The 20357-nt window shown below is 46.5% G+C and overlaps 1 protein-coding gene across 12 annotated transcripts in view; it reads left to right on the top strand.

Annotated features, from left to right (window-relative positions):
* Positions 1-20357, top strand: part of LOC110526525 (ephrin type-B receptor 3) — a 103523-nt gene that overhangs the window by 52073 nt on the left and 31093 nt on the right. For 7 of the 12 annotated variants that reach the window (XM_036984367.1, XM_036984422.1, XM_036984547.1 and 4 more), the window contains exons 3-5: positions 6792-7497; positions 13213-13368; positions 15643-15978. In XM_036984367.1, coding sequence (XP_036840262.1) covers positions 6792-7497; positions 13213-13368; positions 15643-15978 — 1198 coding nt within the window. The remainder of the gene's footprint in view (positions 1-6791; positions 7498-13212; positions 13369-15642; positions 15979-20357) is intronic. The other 5 variants (XM_036984452.1, XM_036984793.1, XM_036984509.1 and 2 more) reach the window with 1 other exon arrangement.

The following is a 20357-nucleotide window of genomic DNA, read 5'->3' on the forward strand; positions in this document are numbered from 1 at the left end:
GATGGTAATGTGCAGCAGTGGAATGCATTTATTTCTGAGACAGAGATGAGAGAGAGAGAGAGAGAGAGGGAGGGAGAGGGAGAGAGAGAGAGGGAGAGAGAGAGAGAGAGAGAGAGAGAGAGAGAGAGAGGGAGAGAGAGAGAGAGAGAGAGAGAGAGGGAGGGAGAGGGAGAGAGAGAGAGAGAGAGAGAGAGAGAGAGAGAGAGAGAGAGAGAGAGAGAGAGGGAGAGAGAGAGAGGGAGAGAGGGAGAGAGAGAGAGAGAGAGAGAGAGAGAGGGAGAGAGGAAGAGAGGGAGAGAGGGAGAGAGGAAGAGAGGGAGAGAGGGAGAGGGAAAGAGAGAGAGAGGGAGAGAGAATAACGGAGAGATGGAGAGAAGGAGAAAGGGAGGGAAGCAACGAGTCCGGATCTGAGTCATTGTCTGTCTTTCTCTCCCTGTGCATGGAGGCCCCCTCTTCTTGTCTTCTACATTTGTCTGTAGCGGAGCTGTCTGTGTGTGCGTCTGTGTGTGCGTGCGTGGAGGGAGGGAGACTAACACAGACTGAGCAGCATCTTCTCTCCACATGATATAACAGGCTTAGAGGGTCTAGAGGCAGTCACACCAGTAGGGCACAACGTGGTGGTGGTTTGACCTGACAGAGACACACCAGTAGGACACAACGTGGTGGTGGTTTGACCTGACAGAGATACACCAGTAGGACACAACGTGGTGGTTTGACCTGACAGAGACACACCAGTAGGACACAACGTGGTGGTTTGACCTGACAGAGACTCACCAGTAGGACACAACGTGGTGGTGGTTTGACCTGACAGAGATACACCAGTAGGACACAACGTGGTGGTTTGACCTGACAGAGACACACCAGTAGGACACAACGTGGTGGTTTGACCTGACAGAGACACACTAGTAGGACACAACGTGGTGCTTTGAGGACAGAGACACACCAGTAGGACACAACGTGATGGTTTGACCTGACAGAGACACACCAGTAGGACTCAACGTGGTGCTTTGACCTGACAGAGACACACCAGTAGGACACAACGTGGTGGTTTGACCTGACAGAGACACACCAGTAGGACACAACGTGGTGGTGGTTTGACCTGACAGAGACACACCAGTAGGACACAACGTGAATGTTTGACCTGACAGAGACACACCAGTAGGACACAACGTGGTGCTTTGAGGACAGAGACACACCAATAGGACACAACGTGATGGTTTGACCTGACAGAGACACACTAGTAGGACACAACGTGGTGCTTTGAGGACAGAGACACACCAGTAGGACACAACGTGATGATTTGACATGACAGAGACACACCAGTAGGACACAACGTGGTGCTTTGACCTGACAGAGACACACCAGTAGGACACAACGTGGTGGTGGTTTAACCTGACAGAGACACACTAGTAGGACACAACGTGGTGCTTTGAGGACAGAGACACACCAATAGGACACAACGTGATGGTTTGACCTGACAGAGACACACTAGTAGGACTCAACGTGGTGGTTTGACCTGACAGAGACACACCAGTAGGACACAACGTGGTGCTTTGAGGACAGAGACACACCAGTAGGACACAACGTGGTGCTTTGATCTGACAGAGACACACCAGTAGGACACAACGTGGTGGTGGTTTGACCTGACAGAGACACACCAGTAGGACACAACGTGGTGCTTTGAGGACAGAGACACACCAGTAGGACACAACGTGATGGTTTGACCTGACAGAGACACACCAGTAGGACTCAACGTGGTGGTTTGACCTGACAGAGACACACCAGTAGGACACAACGTGGTGCTTTGACATGACAGAGACACACCAGTAGGACACAACGTGATGGTTTGACCTGACAGACACACACCAGTAGGACACAACGTGGTGCTTTGACATGACAGAGACACACCAGTAGGGCTCAACGTGGTGCTTTGACCTGACAGAGACACACCAGTAGGACACAACGTGGTGCTTTGAGGACAGAGACACACCAGTAGGACACAACGTGGTGGTTTGACCTGACAGACACACACCAGTAGGACACAACGTGGTGCTTTGACATGACAGAGACACACCAGTAGGACACAACGTGGTGGTTTGACCTGACAGAGACACACCAGTAGGACTCAATGTGGTGCTTTGAGGACAGAGACACACCAATAGGACACAACGTGATGGTTTGACCTGACAGAGACACACCAGTAGGACTCAACGTGGTGCTTTGAGGACAGAGACACACCAGTAGGACACAACGTGATGGTTTGACCTGACAGAGACACACCAGTAGGACTCAACGTGGTGCTTTGACCTGACAGAGACACACCAGTAGGACACAACGTGGTGGTGGTTTGACCTGACAGAGACACACCAGTAGGACACACCGTGGTGCTTTGAGGACAGAGACACACCAGTAGGACACAACGTGGTGGTTTGACCTGACAGAGACACACCAGTAGGGCACAACGTGGTGGTGCATTGACCTGACACAAATCCAAGTTGACCTTTGTTTGCGTGTGCATGTGTGTGCTGCAGTGTGAAGTGACCATTGTGTGTGTGCATGCTTGTGTGTGTTGTGTGTGTGCAAGTGTGTGTGTGTTGTGTGTGTGCATGTGTGTGTACATGTGTGTGTGTGTTGTGTGCTGTTTCTCCCCAAACAGATGGAGGGGGAATTCCAAGCTCTAGAGGGGTTAATGGCTTTTACTGGGCTCAGTATGTCTCCAGGGAGATTCCCAGACACAGATAACATGGTGTAGCTAGCGACCAGGATGCCTAGCCTGTAGCCTATAGCATGTAGCCCTTATTTAGCTCATAGTCTTTAGAATGTAGTCTATAGCATGTAGCCTTAATGTAGCTTGTATCCTTTAGCATGTAGCCTTTATGTAGCTTGTAGCCTTTAGCATGTAGCCTGTTGTATTCACTCGAGCTCACATATCTAATGACTTTTGTTAGCATGGTTCTGTTAGCAAACTTTGAGCCTACAGACTAGTAAATGCTAGGCACATCATGCTAACTTTTCTAAAAACCTAAGCTTTGAGGATACTAGTGTGCCAACCAGAATGGGGCGGCAGGGTAGCCTAGTGGTTAGAGTGTTGGACTAGTAACCAGAAGGTTGCAAGTTCAATCTCCCCCGAGCTGACAAGGTACAAATCTGTTGTTCTGCCCATGAACAGGCAGTTAACTCACTGTTCCTAGGCCGTCATTAAAAAAACCTACCTGCCTTGGTTGGTATGCAGGTCTGGAGCTAGGTTTAGGTCTTAAGTCAAACCCTCACATACTTTGTCCCTGCAGCACCAATGTCCCAGTGAATCTGAAAGTAACATCTCTTTCAGCCTTTGACTTTTTTCTAGTGTGGACACTATATCACTAAGTCCTACTGAATATGTATTGTACAGTATAGCATTATAACTATACATATGAGTATTTTTATCTAACCTTTATTTAACTAGGCAAGTCAGTTAAGAACACATTCTTATTTACAATGACGGCCTCCCCCCCCGACCAAACCCGGACGATGCTGGGCCAACTATGCGCTGCCCAATGGGACTCACAATCACGGCCGGTTGTGATACCAGCTTGGATTCAAACCAGTGTATATGTAGTGATGCCTTCATGCACTAAGATTCAGTGCCTTAGACCACTGCGCCACTCGGAAGCCCCATGTTGAGTTGGCCTATCGTTTGTACATGGCTGTGCACATTTTATTTCTTAGTTTAGAAACAAAGGAAATGAATATTGAAACGTATGTTGTCATTCCTTGTCAAGTTACCACAGAGTTGACTTGTAAAAGCCATAACTACATTATTATTATTATTAAATTTAGTCCAAAATCGATGCCGAAGAACTTGACCCTGTTTCACACAGCAACTCGCTCTCACAGTCTCACGTCAGAGTTAGACGTTCATCCATGTTTCTCAAACGTCACATTTCGAGAGATTTTGAAGACCTCCAATTTCAAAGGTTTAAGTTTAGGCATTTTTCTCCAAATTATTTCAGTTTAGATTTAGTATAGGCATTAACTCCAAATTATTTCAGTTTAGATTTAGTTTAGGCATTAACTCCAAATTATTTCAGTTTAGATTTAGTTTAGGCATTAACTCCAAATTATTTCAGTTTAGATTTAGTATAGGCATTAACTCCAAATTATTTCAGTTTAGATTTAGTTTAGGCATTAACTCCAAATTATTTAAGTTTAGATTTAGTTTAGGCATTAACTCCAAATTTTTTAAGTTTAGGTTTTAGTTTAGGTATTGACTCTGAAATCTTAAGGTTAGGTTTACGTTTAGGTATTGACTCCAAATGATTTAAGTTTAGGTGTTAGTTTAGGCATTAACTCCAAATTATTTAAGTTTAGGTTTCAGTTTAGGTATTGACTCTGAAATCTTAAGGTTAGGCATTAAATCTGAATGGTTAAGGTTAAGTTTAAGGTTTGGACTTTCTATTGCTGGATTCGATCTTGCAAGCCTATGGAATGAGATGCATATCCCATCCCACAACGGCCTAGCAAAATCTAAACCTACTTGATAGTAACAGCGCTCACTGTTGCCCCTAGTGGCCGGTTTCCACGTCATCTCCCGACGTCCCTGAGACATGGATGGACGTCAAATACTGACTTGTAATCACAGGTGACCTGGCTGTTCACACGCCCTACCTAATTCATTCAAGTTTGGTAAGCAAGGATGGCAAGAAGTGTCTGTATTTGTGCTGCACGTGTGGTCTCATGGGGTTGACCTCCACACACACACACACACAATCTCTCTTTTGTACACTCGGGTGATTTATTACACTGAACTAAATACCCATTGACACTTTATGCTTTCTCTCGTCCCATTGACCTGGCTGGTGATTATCGATTCCCCCCGCCGGTTCCCTCAGATAGCCTGAGTATTAAAGCCTGTGGTTCTGTGGTTTATCCTCAACTAAGCCCCCCCCCCCCCCCCCCCCCCCCCCCCCCTCTCCCTAGGTCTCCAGGGTCCTGCTGGATTAATAGCCTGTCTTCACCACATCCATAGCCTCTAATTAAGAGTCCTCAGCCTCAGAGAGAAAACTTTTCGGGAAAAAAAAAAAACCAAATCGGTGTTATTTTCTCACTTTCTCTGTATCTCGGTGGTAAACTCGATTGACCCAGAACAGGGTGGTGAATTGAAGACCGAGGTCAAACATGGCTCTTCTTGTCCATGTTCCAATGACATGCGTTTACTGCTGTTGTGTCCATTTTTTTTGGGACTCAGGATGGGGTTGTTTCGGAGTTGTTGGTGCGTTGTCTAGTTGGAGGCCTAGTGTATCGGTTAACATTCTTTGCAGTTTTCCCATTGGGCCCCCACTTTTTTTTTTTAACCTTTATTTAACCAGGCAAGTCAGTTAAGAACAAATTCTTATTTTCAATGACGGCCTGGGAACAGTGGGGTTAACTGCCTTGTTCAGGGGGCAGAACGACAGATTTGTACCCTTGTCAGCTCGGGGGTTTGAACTCGCAACCTTCCGGTTACTAGTCCAACGCTCTAACCACTAGGCTACCCTGCCGCCCCCACTTGAAAGGGTTGTTTTGCTTCGATTGGCATAATGGTCATAAACATCCTCAGTCGAGTGTAGCCATGTATTGAGAAACACATTAAAGTTAAAGTAGTTAAAAATAGACCAAGTCTGTTATGTCTGTTCTGTAAATAACACTTTTAGCATTTGCCTATTTGCAACCCCAGTCTCGTTTACTCAGTAATCAGAGCTTTTGCCTCGGTAATTCATGTCTTTGGGCTGTGAGATAAATAATTAAGAAGGAAAAGAGAAAGATGATGGTAACCTTTTTTGCCGGCTGTAGAGGTAGATGCGATCATTGAAACGTCATTGAAACGTCATTGAAACGTCATTGAAACGTAATTAAAACGTCATTGAAACATAATTAAAACGTCATTGAAACGTAATTAAAACGTAATTGAAACGTCATTAAAACGTCATTGAAACGTAATTAAAACGTCATTGAAACGTCATTAAAACGTCATTGAAACGTAATTGAAACGTCATTACTTGTGAGGTGGTGACTATTCGGGAACCCGGAGAATGAGGTATACAACAGGGCTGTTCGTTTTTTTTGGGAAGCGCCGGGCTGACACTCCATCATAATTGTGATGAATTCGCTGTCCCTTTTGTTTTCCTGACTCATCGCTGCGTCACCAGAGATGAAAGGCCGTGGCACGGCTGGAAACAGCACTCCACCTAAATACGCAGACCGGAACGTAGTTGAAAATAAAATGCGCCTTATCGTTTCTTTCATCTGTCTGTTTCTAATGGTACCAATTCACCTCATTTCTCTCTTCTAGTTGTGTTATTGGACTCTGAGACCAGAACAGACCGCTGTAAAATATATTGTGTTATTGGACTCTGAGACCAGAACAGACCAGTCTGTCTGTCTGTCTGTCTGTCTGTGTGTGTGTGTGTCTGTCTGTCTGTCTGTCTGTCTGTCTGTCTGTCTGTCTGTCTGTCTGTCTGTCTGTCTGTGTGTGTGTGTGTGTGTGAGAGAGTGTATGAGTGTGTGTGAGAGAGTGAGAGAGTGGGAGATTGTGTGAGTGTGTGTGTGAGAGAGTGTGTGTGAGAGAGAGTGTGTGTGCGTGTGTGAATGAGAGTGTTCTGCCAATGTGTTTATGAATGCATACAGTATAGGACATTTGACCTTTGTTTGACCATAGCACTAATATCTATCTTTTTCCCTCCCTCCCTCCCTCCCTCCCTCCCTCCCTCCCTCCCTCCCTCCCTCCCTCCCTCCCTCCCTCCCTCCCTCCCTCCCTCTTTCTCCACCCACAGTGGGAGGAGGTGAGTGGCTACGATGACGCCATGAACCCCATCCGGACGTACCAGGTGTGCAACGTGCGCGAGGCCAACCAGAACAACTGGCTACGCAGTGACTTCATCCCACGCAAAGACGTCCTCAGAGTCTACGTGGAGATGAAGTTCACTGTGCGCGACTGCAACAGCATCCCCAACATCCCCGGCTCCTGCAAGGAGACCTTTAACCTCTTCTACTACGAGTCCGACTCAGACTCGGCCACGGAGACGAGTCCATTCTGGATGGAAAATCCCTATGTGAAGGTGGACACCATCGCGCCCGATGAGAGTTTCTCCATGTTGGAGTCGGGAAGGGTGAACACGAAAGTACGGAGCTTCGGACCTCTTTCCAAGACTGGGTTTTACCTGGCATTCCAAGATCTGGGGGCTTGTATGTCGTTGATTTCTGTCCGGGTCTTCTATAAGAAGTGTTCGACCACCATCGCGAACTTTGCCGTGTTCCCCGAGACGGCCACGGGGGCAGAGGCCACGTCGTTGGTCATCGCGCCCGGAACATGCGTTCCCAACGCACTTGAGGTGTCCGTGCCTCTCAAGCTGTACTGCAATGGGGATGGCGAATGGATGGTTCCCGTGGGATCGTGCACCTGCGCGTCCGGGTTCGAGCCCGCCATGAAGGACACCCAGTGTCAGGGTGAGTGTGACATCAAGGACACTCAATGTCAGGGTGAGTTTTATTTTTTGGGGTGGCCATTTTTTGGGGTAATCACCCAATGCTTTGTGTGTCCCCTTGGGCGTCAGCCATTTTGTTTCAAAATGTCGAATAAATTCAGCCTTACTGATTTTGAAACAAAGAAACCAACAATGCATAAAAAAAAACACTGATCATATAGTCAGTGGCACTCTCTCAATTGAGCATCTACCTCCCCTGACTTCGATTGTACCCAGGAGTAGATTCATAAATAAACGTGTTGTCAGTAACCTATAGGACACCTGAGCAAAGCTGGACAGATCTAGGAGAGTGAGGTCTGATAGAGAACAGAACAGGTTCACAGAGGTTCACACCAAGATGAATTAAAACAGCAGGCCCGCGGCTCAGATGGAGTGCAGGGGACAGAGAGTGGAGGGGAGGAGGGAGGGAGGGGAAAAGAGGTGGGGGGTAGTGGAACGTTAGACTGGGGGTAGTGGAACGTTAGACTGGGGGTAGTGGAACGTTAGACTGGGGGTAGTGGAACATTAGACTGGGGGTAGTGGAACGTTAGACTGGGGGTAGTGGAATGTTAGACTGGGGGTAGTGGAATGTTAGACTGGGGGTAGTGGAACGTTAGAGCTAGGGGGTAGTGGAATGTTAGACTGGGGGTAGTGGAACGTTAGACCTAGGGGGTAGTGGAACGTTAGACTGGGGGTAGTGGAACGTTAGACCTAGGGGGTAGTGGAACGTTAGACTGGGGGGTAGTGGAACGTTAGACTGGGGGTAGTGGAACGTTAGACTGGGGGGTAGTGGAACGTTAGACTGGGGGTAGTGGAACGTTAGACTGGGGGGGTAGTGGAATGTTAGACTGGGGGTAGTGGAATGTTAGACTGGGGGGTAGTGGAACGTTAGACTGGGGGGTAGTGGAATGTTAGACTGGGGGGTGGTGGAACGTTAGACTGGGGGTAGTGGAACGTTAGACTGGGGGTAGTGGAATGTTAGACTGGGGGTAGTGGAACGTTAGACCTAGGGGGTAGTGGAACGTTAGACTGGGGGGTAGTGGAACGTTAGACTGGGGGTAGTGGAACGTTAGACTGGGGGGTAGTGGAACGTTAGACTGGGGGTAGTGGAACGTTAGACTGGGGGGTAGTGGAATGTTAGACTGGGGGTAGTGGAATGTTAGACTGGGGGGTAGTGGAACGTTAGACTGGGGGGTAGTGGAACGTTAGACTGGGGGGTAGTGGAATGTTAGACTGGGGGGTGGTGGAACGTTAGACTGGGGGTAGTGGAACGTTAGACTGGGGGGTAGTGGAACGTTAGACTGGGGGGTAGTGGAACGTTAGACTGGGGGGTCATGTGTCAAATGGAGAACAGGGGAGATGAGAGGCAGGCCGATGTCAGAGTTATCGATTTGCACGGCTGATTGTGATGCGGGGTGTGTGTGTGTGTGTGTGTGTGTGTGTGTGTGTGTGTACGCGCATGCGTGTGTCAGGCCTTTACATCACGACACCCTGCAGACAGAGAAGGAGATTCAGGAGAGAGATAAACAGAAAGGAAGAGCGTGTAGCTTAGGAATGATCTGGAAGTTTAAGAAGAAAATACATTGAGAGAAACAGGAGTGTTCTTCATGTCGCCAGCTCCCTGCAGTGCATGGCATTGAATGTGTGCCCACCTTTTAAAGGGTGTGCGAGTGGGCACAGTAAATCTATTGGCCGGTGCGTGGTTAAAAACTCATTTGTTTGCCTCTGGCAGCTCAAGGGCAAATCCCTGGCGACTGGGCCTGATAAAATGCTCTCTAATCATGTTCACTGGAAACCACAGTGGATAAATCTCCCTGTTGTCTCTCTCTTTTTCCCTATTTACTATTTATCTGTCTATTGCTCTAACTCTCCCTTTCTCTCTCGCTCTCTCTCTCTCTTTCTGTCTCTCTCTCTCGCTCTCTCTGTATCTCTCTCTGTCCCTCTCTCTTTCTGTCTCTCTCTCCCGCTCTCTCTCTCTCTCTCTCTCTTTCCCTCTCTCTCTCTTTCTGTCTCTCTCTCTTTCTGTCTCTCTCTCTTTCTGTCTCTCTTTCTCCCTCTCTCCCTGTCTGACTTTCTCTGTTTGTCAACCTGTACATCTCTTCCTCTCACTCTTTCTATCTCTTTCTCTGTGTCTTTCTCTCTTTCTCCCTCTCTCTCTCTGACTGTCTGTGTATGTCTACCTGTACATCTCCCACTCTCTCTCCCTCCCTCGCTCTCTCTCTCTCTGACTTTCTGTGTATGTCTACCTGCACATCTCTCTCTCCTTGTCCTCTCCCTCTTGTATTATTGTTGTATTCCCACTTTCTCTCCTAGTCTAAAGGTCATTGAGCCCTATGCTCAGCATGAGAGGGTAAGAGACAGAGACGAAGATAGTACGGGAGAGAGAGAGGAGGCAAAAAGAGAGGGAGAGAGAGTGAGTGAGAGAGGGAGAGGGCGAGAGAAAAAGAGAGAGACAGACAGGTAGAGAGAGAGAGAGAGAGAGGAAGAGAGAGAGAGAGCAAGAGAGACAAAGAGAGATGGAATGAGAGCGAGAGAAAAAGAGATAGACAGAGAGAGCGAGCGAGACGAAGAGAGAGAGAAAGAGAGAGGGAGGGAGAGCGAGAGAGAGAGACAGAGAGAGAGAGAGAGAGAGAGAGAGAGGGAGGGAGAGAGAGAGAGAGAGGGGGAGGGAGAGAGAGAGAGAGAAAGAGAGAGAGAGAGCAAGAGAGACAAAGAGAGATGGAATGAGAGCGAGAGAAAAAGAGATAGACAGAGAGAGAGAAAAGGTCAACCAGTGAAGAACAAACATCTTTGTAAATACAACCCATATTTTTGCATATTTATTTTCTCTTTTCTACTTTAACCATTTGCACATCGCTACAACAAAGCATATATATATATATATAATATGACATTTCTAATCTCTTTATTCTTTTGGGACTTCTTTGAGTGCAATGTTTACTGTTCATTTTTATTGTTTATATTATCTACTTCACTTTCTTTGGCAATGTAAACATATGTTTCCCATGCCAATAAAGCTCATTGAATTGAATTGAGAGAGAGAGAGAGAGAGAGAGAGAGAGAGAGAGAGAGAGAGATCTGCAAAAAACAATCTTGCAGGACGAGCATCTTATCTGACTCCCCCCCACACCCCCTTAGCTAGGTTAGTGCCCTTCAAACACGATAATTCATAATGAACATGAAAAACAACCAACACACATAGCACAACTAGCATGCTGCTAGCACGTTCATATCTTGACTGGTGGTGTTAGGGGGGAAAAAAATGCTGTCGCTTCCTGTTACTCTGGTAGCCATTGCTTTGGGTGATTAATGATTGAAAAACAAACACACTCAGTGAGAATGAACAGGGCTCAGCAGGCTAATGCAGCTTATGCACCAATATTTAACCTTCACACAGAGGGCAACGGTGATGATCGTGACAAGAACCAGTCCCACAATGCTATCATTGACCTCATTTCCACCAGTTTCCAAATGATACTTTCAACAGGAAGCAAACATAACGAGTAGCAACACGGAAGATGTTGAACCAAAGCAACCTTGACACTGACGAGTGAGCTGGCGGATCATGGCTAATCAACATTTGCTCTCTCACCTTCCTCTCCCTCTTTTTTTTCATTAACGCACCAAGATGGCTCCATTCATCTTTTAATTAACAGGACAGTTTAGTGAGATATAGAAAGATAGAGCCGCCTGTTGCCTGCGCCTTGCTTTCCTGTGCTGCGTGCTGCCTCCTGACTCATCACCTTTCCTGTGCTGCCTCCTGACTCATCACCTTTCCTGTGCTGGGTGCTGCCTCCTAACTCATCACCTTTCCTGTGCTGCGTGCTGCCTCCTGACTCATCACCTTTCCTGTGCTGCCTCCTAACTCATCACCTTTCCTGTGCTGCCTGCCTCCTAACTCATCACCTTTCCTGTGCTGCTTCCTAACTCATCATCTTTCCTGTGCTGCGTGCTGCCTCCTAACTCATCACCTTTCCTGTGCTGCCTCCTAACTCATCACCTTTCCTGTGCCGCCTCCTAACTCATCACCTTTCCTGTGCTGCCTGCCTCCTAACTCATCACCTTTCCTGTGCTGCTTCCTAACTCATCATCTTTCCTGTGCTGCGTGCTGCCTCCTAACTCATCACCAGAGTTATAAACTTGGATAGGGAGTCTACAAAGGGCACCGATTGACAATGTGATGACACTTTCCATCAGAGAAACGATGTGCCTCCGGGTAGCATTGAGAACACATTACATCTATACCAGAGGAGGCTGGTGGCAGGAGCTATAGGAGGACGGGCTCATTGTAACGACTGGAATTAAATAAGTGGAACGGTTTCATTCACTCCATTCTAGCCGTTACAATGAGCCCGTCCTCCTATAGCTCCTCCCACCAGCCTCCACTGATCTATTATCCATTAGTGGTGCAGTAAACTGGATGAATTAGAAAAGGCCGACTATTGGCATGTTACTGGGAAGTAAAGGTTGTTCCCAAGTGGCAAGGAAGTGTGTGTGTGTGTGTGTCGGTGTGTGAGTGCGTGTGTGTGTGTGTCAGTTTGTGTGTGTGTCAGTGTGTGTGTGTCAGTGTATGTGTGTGTGTGTGTGTTTGTCAGTGTGTGTGTGTGTGTGTGTGTGTGTGTGTGTGTGTGTGTGTGTTTGTCAGTGTGTGTGTGTGTGTGTGTGTGTGTGTATTTGTGTTTGTCAGTGTGTGTGTGTGTGTGTGTGTGTGTGTGTGTGTGTGTGTGTGTGTGTGTGTGTGTGTGTGTGTGTGTTTGTCAGTGTGTGTGTGTGTGTGTCAGTGTGTGTGTGTGTCAGTGTGTGTGTGTGTGTGTGTGTGTGTGTGTGTGTGTGTGTGTGTGTGTGTGTTTCTGTGTGTGTGTGTCGGTGTGTGAGTGCATTAAGGAGTTCAGAGGAAGCTTCACGCAAGCTTGTGTGTTTTCCTCTGAGCGGTGTGCTAGTAATTTGGGATGACAGCGTGTGCATGCTGGTTAAAACCGCCGTCTTTCTACACCGTTGGCGGTGCTATCCAGGGGGAAAACTAACACAAAACCAGCACCAGTGAGAGCTGTCCGTTATGAGGGAAGCTGTAGTTTACCACAAAGGCTCAGAGAGAGTGCCATGATAACACACGGACATACTGTTCACACACACACACACACACACACACACACACACACACACACACACACACACACACACACACACACACACACACACACACACACAACAAAAACATCAACATTCAACGACATTCAGTAAAAAGCTAAAGATTGAAAAGTGTTTTCATTGAGCTGTGTTAACCCAGTCCACTTTATCTGTGTACTTTCACTGGCTATTGGACTCACTCTGTTTTCTCTCTCTCTCTCTCTCTCTCTCTCTCTCTCTCTCTCTCTCTCTCTCTCTCTGTCTCTCTCTGTCTCTCTCTGTTCAATCTCTCTCTCTCTCTCTCTCTCTCTCTCTCTCTGTCTCTCTCTGTTCAATCTCTCTCTCTCTCTCTCTCTCTCTCTCTCTCTCTCTCTCTCTCTCTCTCTCTCTCTCTCTCTCTCTCTCTCTCTGTCTCTCTCTGTTCAATCTCTCTCTCTCTCTCTCTCTCTCTCTCTCTCTCTCTGTCTCTCTCTGTTCAATCTCTCTCTCTCTCTCTCTCTCTCTCTCTCTCTCTCTCTCTCTCTCTCTCTCTCTCTCTCTCTCTCTCTCTCTCTCTCTCTCTCTCTCTCTCTGTCTCTCTCTGTTCTCTCTCTCTCTCTCTCAGCTTGCAGCCCGGGCACGTTCAAATCCAAGCAGGGCGAGGGTTTCTGCACACCCTGCCCACCCAACAGCCGTACCAGCTCTGGCGCAGCCAACGTATGCTCCTGTAGAAACGGCTTCTACCGCTCAGACACAGACTCACCAGACAACGCCTGCACCAGTAAGTGGCATGCCAGCATATACCCATAGACTTACAGTCGTTGCACCAGTTAGCAGGATGCTAGCATATACCCATAGACTTACAGTCGTTGCACCAGTTAGCAGGATGCTAGCATATACTCATAGACTTACAGTCGTTGCACCAGTTAGCAGGATGCTAGCATATACCCATAGACTTACAGTCGTTGCACCAGTTAGCAGGATGCTAGCATATACCCATAGACTTACAGTCGTTGCACCAGTTAGCAGGATGCTAGCATATACCCATAGGCTTACAGTCGTTGCACCAGAAAGCATGATGCTAGCATATACCCATAGACTTACAGTCGTTGCACCAGTTAGCAGGATGCTAGCATATACCCATAGATTTACAGTCGTTGCACCAGTTAGCAGGATGCTAGCATATACCCATAGACTTACAGTCGTTGCACCAGTTAGCAGGATGCTAGCATATACCCATAGGCTTACAGTCGTTGCACCAGAAAGCATGATGCTAGCATATACCCATAGACTTACAGTCGTTGCACCAGTTAGCAGGATGCTAGCATATACCCATAGATTTACAGTCGTTGCACCAGTTAGCAGGATGCTAGCATATACCCATAGGCTTACAGTCGTTGCACCAGAAAGCATGATGCTAGCATATACCCATAGACTTACAGTCGTTGCACCAGTTAGCAGGATGCTAGCATATACCCATAGATTTACAGTCGTTGCACCAGTTAGCAGGATGCTAGCATATACCCATAGACTTACAGTCATTGCACCAGTTAGCAGGATGCTAGCATATACCCATAGACTTACAGTCGTTGCACCAGTTAGCAGGATGCTAGCATATACCCATAGACTTACAGTCGTTGCACTAGTTAGCAGGATGCTAGTATATACCCATAGACTTACAGTCGTTGCACCAGTTAGCAGGATGCTAGCATATACCCATAGATTTACAGTCGTTGCACCAGTTAGCAGGATGCTAGCATATACCCATAGACTTACAGTCGTTGCACCAGTTAGCAGGATGCTAGCATATACCCATAGACTTACAGTCGTTGCACCAGTTAGCAGGATGCTAGCATATACCCATAGGCTTACAGTCGTTGCACCAGAAAGCATGATGCTAGCATATACCCATAGATTTACAGTCGTTGCACCAGTTAGCAGGATGCTAGCATATACCCATAGACTTACAGTCATTGCACCAGTTAGCAGGATGCTAGCATATACCCATAGACTTGCAGTCATTGCAACAGTTAGCATGATGCTAGCATATACCCATAGACTTACAGTCATTGCACCAGAAAGCGGGCCATTTTGCAACTCGTGTGCATAAATACGTTTTTCCAAACAAAACAACCAACAAGAGAATTTGCTGCTCAAGGGCCTGTATAGAGTCAGGTTGTGGGTAACACTGAAGAAACGTTGTGGGTAACACTGAAGAAACGAGTCGTTTCTCTCTGAACGATGGCCTCCCCACAGCACCTGTATCGCTCCTCTCTGAAGGTTCTGACAACATTCCCACATTGCTACATGTACAACAACAGTCCTAACAACCTTTAGCCTGACGTTATCGCTGCCTATACGTCCGTACAACCGCTACCTCGCTCTGGCAGAGTGGAGGAACTTATCTAGTGGATGTGTCTTAGTTAAGTACATGGAGACCATGCACACACACACACACACACACACACACACACACACACACACACACACACACACACACACACACACACACACACACACACACACACACACACACACACACACACACACACAGACACTAATCCTTTCACTGGTGGTGATTCTCTCCCAAAGTGCTGCCAGAGATATGGCTCCCTAGCTGTTCGTACCCCAAAGTGCTGCCAATAATTGGATAAGAATTGCTTCTCTGCTGCCAATAGTCTCTCTCATCCCCCTTAGCTGTTTCCACACAGCACAAATATGCGTGCACGTGCACAAGCTGGCATGCACGTGCACGCACACAAACACCCTCTCACACGCTCTCCTCCTCGCAGAAAGAACTGTAAAGTCCGTTTATTTTGAGCTTTTTTCCAAGCAGAGAGAAGAGGACTCACCTCCTCTAGCACCCCTAGCATCAAAGTCCTAATGAAATAGAATATATTACATTCTAATCCTTGTTATATTTGATGTCCTGGTGGAAATGTTCAACATGGATGCTTTGGCAATAATTTTGTCTTGACAATAGTACAAAGTACTTGACAAAGTATTTTTACATTTAAAAAAATATATATTTTTTTGTCTTTTGTTCCTCCCACAGCCGTTCCCTCGGCCCCGCGCAACGTCATCTCCAACGTCAACGAGACCTACCTGGTCCTGGAGTGGAGCGAGCCTCGTGACTCGGGCGGTCGCGACGACATCTTTTACAACGTCATCTGCAAGAAGTGCCTGCCCGAGCGCGGCATGTGCTCGCGCTGCGACGACAATGTAGACATCTCGCCGCGCCACCTGGGCCTGACGCAGCGGCGCGTGGCGGTCCGAAACCTGCAGGCCCACACCCAGTACAGCTTCGAGATCCAGGCCGTCAACGGGGTGTCTAATAAGAACCCGTACACGCCGCAGTTCTCCGCCGTCAACATCACCACCAACCAAGCCGGTAGGTAGAAGCCTGTTGTATTGAATCGAATATACCTTTTATTGTTGTATTGTGAAACAAACCAAAAGATGCACAGAAAGAGGACAAGGTCAGCCACAGAGAAACAACCCCAAGGATGAATTAGCGGTGGAAAGTGCCTTTCTCAAGGCCACAACGGCACTGTGCTACAATCAGTGCTGCACTTTTACGATAGAATTGGTTAAGATGGTGGATGCGTCAAATTAAATCAAATCAAATTTCAGACATGGAATCACAATGGTGCTTCACAGGATAAAAACGAAGAAAAAAAAACCTAGGAAAATAAAAGCTGGAATATTTAGTACACAACAAACAAGATAAAAGGAAATAGTAGTATAAGTATTTTTCAGCAGCAATGCAGGTAAAAGTAGATGTTTGTTATGATAGCTACAGTCCCTCTGTATGTACAGTGCCTGGCAAATGTTTTCACTCCCCTTGGCGTTTTTCCTATTTTGTTTCATTACAACCTGTAATTTAAAAGGATTTTTATTTGGATTTCATGTAATGGACTTACACAAAATAGTCCAAATTGGTGAAGTGAAATGAAAAAAATAACTTAGAATAAATAAAAACCTGAAAAGTGGTGTGTGCATATGTATTCACCCCCTTTGCTATGAATCCCCTAAATAAGATCTGGTGCCACCAATTACCTTCAGAAGTCACATAATTAGTTAAATAAAGTCCTCCTGTGTGCACATGATCTGTCACATGATCTCAGTGTATATACACCTGTTCTGAAAGGCCCCAGAGTCTGCAACACCACTAAGCAAGGGGCACCACCAAGCAAGCGGCACCATGAAGACCAAGGAGCTCTCCAAACAGGTCAGGGACAAAGTTGTGGAGAAGTACAGATCATGGTAGCGTGATAAAAACATATCCGAAACTTTGAACATCCCACGGAGCACCATTAAATCCATTATTAAAATATGGAAAGAATATGGCATCACAACAAACCTGACAAGAGAGGGCCGCCCACCACAACTCACGGACCAGGCAAGGAGGGCATTAACCAGAGAGGCAACAAAGAGACTAAAGACAACCCTGAAGGAGCTGCAACGCTCCACAGCGGAGATTGGAGTATCTGTCCGTAGGATCACTTTAAGCCGTACACTCCACAGAGCTGGGCTTTACAGAAGAGTGGCCAGAAAAAAAGCCATTGGTTAAACAAAAACATAAGCAAACATATGAAGAAGGTACTCTAGTCAGATGAGATAAAAATGTAGCTTTTTTTCCACCAAGGAAAAAGCTTTGTCTGGAGCAAACCCAACACCCCACATCACCCGGAGAACACCATCCCCAGAAGCATGGAGGTGGTAGCATCATGCTATGGGGATGTTTTTCATTGGCAGGGACAGGGAAACTGGTCAGAATTGAAGGAATGATGGATGGTGCTAAATACAGGGAAATTCTTGAGGGAAACCTGTTTCAGGCCTCCAGAGATTTGAGACTGGGGCAAAGGTTCACCTTCCAGCAGGACAATGACCCTAAGCACACTGCTAAAGCAACACTCAAGTGGTTTAAGGGGAAACATTTACATATCTTGGAATGGCCTAGTCAAAGCCCAGACCTCAATCCAATTGAAGTCTGTGGTATGACTTAAAGATTGCTGTACACCAGCGGAACCCATCCAACTTGAAGGAGCTGGAGCAATTTTGCCTTGAAGAATGGCCAAAAATCCCAGTGGTTAGATGTGCCAAGCTAATAGAGACATACCCCAAGAGACTTGCAGCTGTAATTGCTGCAAAAGGTGGCTCTGCAAAGTATTGATTTTGGGCGGGTGAATAGTTATGCACACTCAAGTTTTCTGTTTTTTTTTTACAATAAAACATATTTAGCTTCTTCAAAGTGGTAGTCATGTTGTGTAAATCAATAGATTCAAACCCCCCAAAAATCCATTTTAATTCCAGGTTGTAAGGCAACAAAATAGAAAAAAATGCCAAGGGGGGGTGAATACTGTAAGTAAGGGGGGGTGCCAAGGGGGGGTGAAGCCACTGTAAGTATGGGTTACATACAGTATGCATTTTAAGTGAGGTATAAGAAAAAAACAATTACATGAGCTTTTACCAAAGGACATTTCCACAGCACTTGGCAGCACACCTCCACGAATAACAACAGTGAGGCAGTGTTTTGTGTATGACTAGGCATTCAACCTGCAGTGTTCTGCCCGCTAGGATCAACCCACTGTTATAACCCATGGCATCTTCAGTAACTACCTAGCTAACCCATTTGGTTCCTTGGATTTTGTGGGATCAACACACTGTTAACTGGTTTCTCACTAGTTTCACATTGATTGTGGGGAATGAAGCCAAATATTTTCTGACTGGTAAAACATCATGTTTTTTTTAACATTCTGACAACAGAAGTGAGAATTTCACCTCTTCTGGAAATGTTTATTTTTATGTTGCAGGGAAGTTCTGAGAATGTTTTACTATGTTTCCAGGGAAGTTCTGAGAATGTTTTACGGTGGTTCCAGGGAGTTTCTGAGAATGTTTAACTCTGGTTCCAGGGAAGTTCTGAGAATGTTTTACGATGGTTCCAGGGAGGTTCTGAGAACGCTATGCTCTGGTTCAAGGGAGGTTCTGAAAAACGTTTTACTCTCATTCCTTGAAACTTTTCCTGGGAGGTTTTATTAATTTTCTGAGAACAAATGTATAGGTTATTTGAAGGTTTTATAATAACTTCCTTAAAACTTTCACTGAACGTTTCAGTAAGGCATTTAATAACACTGCTAGCTTATTTTCTGTTAACTTTTTGAGCTCCACCACAGACAGGACACATGGAAATTAATTTCCAAAGGAATAAATCATGCAAACACATTTTTATTGTGACACGGCATCAGTGAGATTCAAACCTATAATCTTATATTTTCTGTCTGTGGAAATGTTCCATTACGCCACCAGGATGGAGCTATAATGCCCTGTGTACGAATAAAAAGCTGTTAATTTTAGTCTATTCAAACAGACACAATTTCAAAGGAAATGAGCACTCATTAAGATCAGGTGTGGCCAAATAATGGGCAGAGAAAAGAGAGTTTTGCTGATAATGGAAATGATATGTATTTAAAAAACATTCTTAGACATTCTCTGAACATTAGAAAAGTTTTCTTGTGATTTTTATGGAAAGTTTCCTTAACATTCTGAAAACGGAATGTATGTTCTTAAATAATTCTCGAAACAATTTGAGAACATGACTTTAAATAGAAACATGAGGAAACCTGTAGGAAACATAGTACTGAAATTCCCACAGAAGAACAATGTTTCTAAACGTTCTTTGAACATATGGTTCTAAGAATGTTTTGTGCTTGCTGGGTAGGCCACCATAGCAATCTGTACCACCGAGACCCATACAGTTTTGTCTATGCATCTGAGAAGATCCAGGCTGGGCAAACCTCTTTTGGGGATAGATGATGAGTTAACTGGAATGGGTAGTGTGTATTGAGTTTGCCTTGCTCTGTTGTGGACGTTCTTATACAGTTTTGAGTTTGGCCCGTGTCTGTTGCGTTAGGAACAGAGATATATGTTGGATTTTTCCTAGTTTAGGCCGATAACTAGGGTCTGATGGGTAGCTGGGGTTTGTGTGTAAGTTTGTGTGTAGACTTTGCCCTGGTGTAGGCTGATAGATAGGGTCTGATGGTTAGCTGGTTTTTGCCCATGGGTCTTTACATAAAGTATTTCCTACAGTCAGGCTCAGAGAGACCGGAATATGCTTCTCCATGTTCCTCTTATCCCTTCAGTTTCTCCTCAAAGCCTAAGGAAAGGAATAGGAATGACCCACTGTTTGTGCCTGGGGGTCCTCCACCGTTTGTGCCTGGGGGGTCCTACACTCCTGTCCTACACCGTGCACCCCCCCCCCCCCCCCCCCCCGGGAGGAGTGCAGGTCAGGGGGAGGAGAAGGGGGGCAGATATCTACCAGTGAGGGGGTGCCCAACCCGCTATGGTTACAGGTTAGTGTGTGGGGCTCAGCCCACCATGGTTACAGGTTAGAGTGGGGCTCAGCCCACCATGGTTACAGGTTAGTGTGTGGGGCTCAGCCCACCATGGTTACAGGTTAGTGTGTGGGGCTCAGCCCACCATGGTTACAGGTTAGTGTGGGGCTCAGCCCACCGTGGTTACTGGTTAGTGTGGGGGGCCCAGCCCACCATGGTTACAGGTTAGTGTGTGGGGCTCAGCCCACCATGGTTACAGGTTAGTGTGGGGCTCAGCCCACCATGGTTACAGGTTAGTGTGGGGCCCAGCCCACCATGGTTACAGGTTAGTGTGGGGGGCCCAGCCCACCATGGTTACAGGTTAGTGTGGGGCTCAGCCCACCATGGTTACAGGTTAGTGTGGGGGGCCCAGCCCACCATGGTTACAGGTTAGTTT

The sequence above is a fragment of the Oncorhynchus mykiss genome, chromosome 1 (assembly GCF_013265735.2).
Source record: "Oncorhynchus mykiss isolate Arlee chromosome 1, USDA_OmykA_1.1, whole genome shotgun sequence".
Classification (NCBI taxonomy): domain Eukaryota; kingdom Metazoa; phylum Chordata; class Actinopteri; order Salmoniformes; family Salmonidae; genus Oncorhynchus; species Oncorhynchus mykiss.